The following is a 6,049-nucleotide window of genomic DNA, read 5'->3' on the forward strand; positions in this document are numbered from 1 at the left end:
GGCTTCCCAGAAAGACAGAACTGAAAAATCTACTTGCAGATCCTAAATATGTTTAACACTGCTTTCTGCCATATGCATTGGCTAAAATTAAAGTATTACCTGTTTTTTCCTTCTTCATTATGTTCAGTAATAATACCATTAAAAAACCCCACACCATAATACTGGAACAAGATAAGGTTTCCTTCAAGCCTTGGTGCTTTTTTTACTTCTGGGATTTTTTATGATTATTTGAGATATTCTAGTAAGGAGGTTCTGCAAATACATACATAGATTTTTCATATTTTTGCCATGAGTTAACGTGACAGAACATTGTAAGGATAGTAAAAATACTGACATTATGGAAATCCTTAAGAATAAGACGCACAAGCTTGATATTAAAATTTTTATTTTTGATCAAAATTCTATTTCTTCCTGCATAGTAAGGAGAGTTTTGGTGTAGCATATTTGTAAACATTGCTTTGGGGAGATTAAAGCCAGTTCATTTACATTCTGGATCTTTGATACTGTGGCATGTTTATAATAAATAAACCATACTTCATACCTTTTCAGATAATAATTCCAGTGAATATTTACTTGGGAAGATGTATGGGTCAAATTAGCTACTAAATTAGAAATGGCAGTTTTCTCTCTCCAAAGCATGACTATTGAGAACATGATAATTTCATCCTTCAGAGCCAAAAGTTCCTGGACCTATGCTACATTGTGGAAAATGGGAACAAATACCTTTTTATTGAATATTATGTTCCAGATGTTATATTGCCCTTTCACAGAAGATTTAAACAGGCTTAAACAACTTGCATGGAACCTTTTATGACGGCAAGAGATAACATAGAGAAATACAGTGTTTGCATTCAATGTGTGTACAGGTAGTCCTTGACTTATGACCACAGTTGAGCCCCAGATGTTGTTAAGTGAGACAGTTGTTAAGTGAATTTTGCTCCATTTTATGACCTTTCTTGCCACAGCTGTTAAGTGAATTACTGCAATTAATTTAGTAACACGGTTGTTAAGTGAATCTGATTTTCCAATGACTTTGTCAGAAGGTCACAAAAGGTGATCACATGATCCCAGAACACTCTAATCATTATAAATATAAATCAGTTGCTAAGTGTCTGAATTTTGATCACATGACCTTGGGGATACTGCAATGGTCATAAATATGAATAAGTTGCTTTTTCAGTATCGTTGTAACTTTGAACTGTCACTAAATGAACTTTTGTAAGTTGAGGACTACCTGTACTGTGTGTGTGTTTGGGGGAGGGGTTTAATAATGATTCCTATAAGCTCCACTCTCGTCCATAGCAATTGAAGGTTGGCTGGGCAAAAGAACCCTTGTCCCTCCCCAATTCAAATTTTTTAAGACACCACTGAAACTTTGCTGAATGCCTTCTGCCTAGCACTGGGCCTCAAACCTATGCTGAATGATGCAGGATTTCTTTTTTATTTGGTTGGTTTTTTATTTTAGGTATTTGTAAACTATTTTTCCAAAGCTCAAAAAAAAAAGTCATTCTGTCATTAAAATGTAGTTATTATAGATACAGAAACAGATAATAAATATTTTTGGTGTAAGGTTTTGGTGAAAAATATAGCAATGACAATTTGTATTTCTGCAACGGTTTGATCCATATATCACCACCATTCTTGGTTCATTCTGATGCCAGTTGCTAAATCAAGTGATACTACACCATTGGGAGCCTGAACTGAACCTGGAAATGAGTGACTTTACCATAAGTATCTCATAGCATTCATATGAATATCATACAGCTCTATGGATAGGAAATGGATAATAAATTTTAAAATCAATAACAGAAATTGTTCTTGAAATATGAAATGCTCTTACTGTACAGTATAGGGCTTTACAGTATTTAAGTGCATCAAGTCTTCATATTTTGTTCAGATGTTTCTGGCAGTCACTTTCTGTAATGCCAATTCATTCCAAAAGCTTGATGGTTTGATAGTTCCCCCATCTCTATATTTCAGAGTCTTCAATGGAGCTACTCAAGAATATCTTAGGCGAAGCAAATGGCAAGTCCTCACAGGGAGCAATTGAATTCTGAACTGGATATTGTTTACTATCCTGTTTAACATTTGCTGCCTTGTAGAAGCCAGATTTTGTTGCTCGAGTCTGAAGTGTTCCCATCTCAAAATCCCAAGTTTGGCCTCTTCTTATTCTCTTCAAAGTATTTTTGAAGCCTTCTGTATTGAAATAATAGATCAAGGGGTCCAGGGTACAGTTCATACTTGTAAGTAGCATAGTGACGATAAGGGCATTGCGCACTGAACCCCGCGTGTTTAGATTAGTCTTAATCACATTGGCTTTTATCATCCCATAGGCTGCCAGGATGGTGTTGTAGGGTACGAAGCAGATGATAAAAATGACCAGATTGACCACAAGCATGCGAATAGTCTTTTCTTGGCGCAGGCTCCGCGTCCCACGAGCTCGGCATAGTTCCTGAAAAATTCGGATTGAGCAGACTGTCACAGAGGTCAGAGGGAGGAGAAAGCCAAGAATCTCTGCTAAAATGACCAGGCCGAAGATTTTTCCCTGCCACAAGTTATTACTGAAGTTTTCAAAGCACACAATGATTTCATTTTGTTTAAGGTTAGAATTTGTTTCATTTCCCTTAATACATGGAGTTGTCTTGTGGATCAGAGCAACTGGAACAGAGCCTATCAGGATTAGTACCCAAACCACACAGCAGAGCAGCCTGGCCACTTTGGGACGCCGGAGGTGGCGCCAGCGTAGTGGATGGACAATAGCAACAAAGCGGTCCAAGTTGATGCACATCAGGAAAAGGCAACTACCATACATATTTATTTGGAAGAGAGAACCTGAGACTTGACAAAGGAAACTTCCAAAGGGCCATTCCCCCATGTAATAGTAATATATACGGAAGGGCAAAGATATGGTGAAAAGGAGGTCACTCATAACCAAGTTACACATGTAGATGGTACCACTGACTTGACCTTCAGATAGTACAAGAAGATCAAGAGGGACGCAACATTGAGACATAAGCCTGCTGTGAAGATCAAGATGTATCCAATCAACTGCAGCTGGTGAATGTGACTATAATTCTGGCATATAGTAACATTGGCAGCTGACATGCCTGGAAATCACGTGAAGGTAAGACTTTGATGGGTCTGTTTAAGATTCTGGGAGAAGCAGAGATTACAAGAGACCAAAAAAGAGCCTAGAATTCAAGTTGGTGCTCATAATTCTATTTCTTAATTCAGATGGTGGTCCTTAACTCTTTGACTTTGACTTGGACTTCCAGGCTTCACACTCCATTCTCAGTCATAGAACGATGACTCTAGAGGAAAATGAGAAAAAGTGCTTCATTATAGCATTCCAAAAAAGAAAAAGCATTAAAGTCTCCGAAAATGAAATGGCCCCTAAATTAGAGTCAGTTTGATGTTGTGGCTAAGGCACCAAATCTAGAAACTGGAAGACTGGGAGTTCTACTTTTTCTTAGGCACAAAGCCAGTTGGGTGACCTTGAATCAGTTATTCTTTTATAACCCTAGAAAACAGGCAGCGGTAAACCACTTTGGAAATCTTGCCAAGAAAACTTCAGGGACTTTAATATCTCTTTATTAATTTTCAATCCTGCCATCTCACCATTTTCTTCTATTCTTTCTAATAGCTTTGGTCTTGTTTCTTGTGGATCTTCTAAGATAAACACCAAATTGTCTGCAAATGCCTGTAATTTATATTCCTCCTTTTTAATTTCAATACCTTTTATCCCTTTATTCTGCCTTATATTACTATTTAATACTTCCAGTGTCAGTACAAATAATAATGGGGATAGAGGACATCCCTACCTTGTACCTTTCATAATAACCTTTTCCATCATATCTCCATTTACCATCACCTTTAATAATAATAATAATAATAATAATAATAATAATAATAATAATAATAATAATAATAATAATAATAATAATAATAATAATAATAATAATATTTTAATTTGTATACGCCTTCTCCCGAAGGACTCAGGGCGAACAGGCAGATAAAATATACATACATACAATAATTAAAACATCCCTTAAAAACTAATTTAAATGCCCAAAATATTAAAAACGTACTTCCATAAAATCACAGAATTTTAAAACCCATCCAATAAAAATAAGAATCAGGCTAGTCCAGCCATACGGAATAAATAAGTTTTAAGTTCAAGAAAGGTCCTAAGGTCAGGTAATTGTAAAAAAGTCCGGGGGAAGTTCGTTCCACAGTGAGCACAGAGAAGGCCCTCCTGGGGCCGCCAGTCGACACTGTTTGGCTGACGGCACCTGAGGAGTCCCTCTGTGGAGCATCGGACGATGGGAGATAGAAGCCGGCAGTAGACGGTCCCGTAGATAGCCCGGTCCTAAGCCATGGAGCGCTTTAAAGGTGGTAACCAATACCTTGAAGCGCACCCGGAAAACAACAGGTAGCCAGTGCAGTCTGCGCAGGATAGGTGTTATATGGGAGCTCCGAGACGCTCCCTCAATAACCCGCGCAGCCGCGTTCTGAACTAGCTGAAGTCTCCGGGTGCTCTTCAAGGGGAGCCCCATGTAGAGAGCATTGCAGTATTGTTTGTAATGTATCATCTTAATCATATTGGTAAATCTTTCCCTACAGTCCGTAACTTTTAGTTGTGCCAACATAAATTGCCAGTTCACATTATCAAACGCCTTCTGCGCATCGAGGAATATCAACACCATTTGTTTCTCTGGATTGGCTTCATAATATTCCAATATATTCAAAATTATTCTCATATTGTCTCTGATCTGTCTCTTTGGTAAAAAACCATTTTGGTCTGTGTGTATAAATTCGTTTAAAAATCTGTTTAATCTTTCTTCCATTATTGAAGTAAATATCTTGTACTCCGCATTTAATAGGGCACTTGGTCTATAATTTTTTATCCATTGCAGGTCTGAGTCTGAGTCACTAATACGATATTAGTGAAAAAGGTTACAGAGAAGCAGAAAAGGGAGTTAATGAAGAAGTTAGATATTGAGATAGCAAAGAAAGTAAGAAATTTAGGGATTCAACTAACAGCAAGATGTGTTACAATTAAGGAAGATAATTATTATAAACTAATAAAACAAATTGAGACAGATTTGGAGAGATGGAAAAAATTTCATTAATAGGAAGAATAGCAGCAATCAAGATGAACATATTGCCAAGGCTATTGTTATGGGAACCATTTGCCTCAACTACACACCTGCTAAAAATGTCCTTGAAAAGTTTCCAGACTCTCAGGAGATTCAGTGGTGCTGTAGAACTTTCATATCTCTAATTAACCCATTTGTAACCAACACTTGCACCCCTCCTTTAATGACAAGTTGAAACAATGAGCTGCCAAAGTTTCACTCTTGACTGGCAGCTCCTCAACTACTAGAATACTGCTATATGTCACACACACACCCAGTCCTTCTTTTTTCTAAACTAGCCATACCCAATTCCTGCAACTGCCAATGTTTTTGTCTCCAAGCCTTTAATCATCCTCTTCTCTGCACTTTTTGCTGTATTTCAGGTGTGGCCTTATTTAGCATAACAATAGCAATAGCACTTAGTAATAGCACTTCAAATTATATACCTCTTTACAGTGATTTACAGCCCTCTCTAAGCAGTTTTACAGAGTCAGCATCTTGCTCCCAACAATCTGGGTCCTCATTTTACCTTTTTACCCAAGGAGGAAGGCTGAGTCAACCTTGAGCCTGGTGAGATTTCAACTGCCAAGTCAGCAGAAGTAGCCTGCAGTACTGCAGTACTTAAGGTTTTATAAAGTTGTACTAATACAGGTAATTTTGATTCTATGCCTCTGTTTATACAACCAAGGATTATATAAACCTGGTCAATAGCCTTTAGGAAGATAGTCTGTATTTATCTGTGGTGGTTTTAATTCAGTGATTCAAATAATTTAACAACCGGTTCTCTGCCCTAATGATTTCTTCCAACAACCAGTTCATCAAACTGCTCAGAAAGTTAACAACAATTCTGCTGAAGTGGTGCAAATGGCTGAATCCCACCACTGTTTTAATTGTTATTTTTGTTACTGCAC

At 37.5% G+C, this 6,049-nt stretch overlaps 1 protein-coding gene across 1 annotated transcript; it reads right to left on the reverse strand.

Moving 5' to 3' along the window:
• Positions 1-367: 367 nt before the first annotated feature.
• LOC131187384 (lysophosphatidic acid receptor 5-like) lies at positions 368-3,718 on the reverse strand. Its single transcript, XM_058161613.1, is given in 2 exon segments — positions 368-2,952; positions 2,955-3,718. Coding segments are annotated over 2 exon segments (1,134 nt in total). The 5' UTR covers positions 3,106-3,718; the 3' UTR covers positions 368-1,969.
• Between the last annotated feature and the right edge of the window lie 2,331 nt (positions 3,719-6,049).

The sequence above is a fragment of the Ahaetulla prasina genome, unplaced genomic scaffold (genome assembly GCF_028640845.1).
Source record: "Ahaetulla prasina isolate Xishuangbanna unplaced genomic scaffold, ASM2864084v1 Contig656, whole genome shotgun sequence".
Taxonomy (NCBI): domain Eukaryota; kingdom Metazoa; phylum Chordata; class Lepidosauria; order Squamata; family Colubridae; genus Ahaetulla; species Ahaetulla prasina.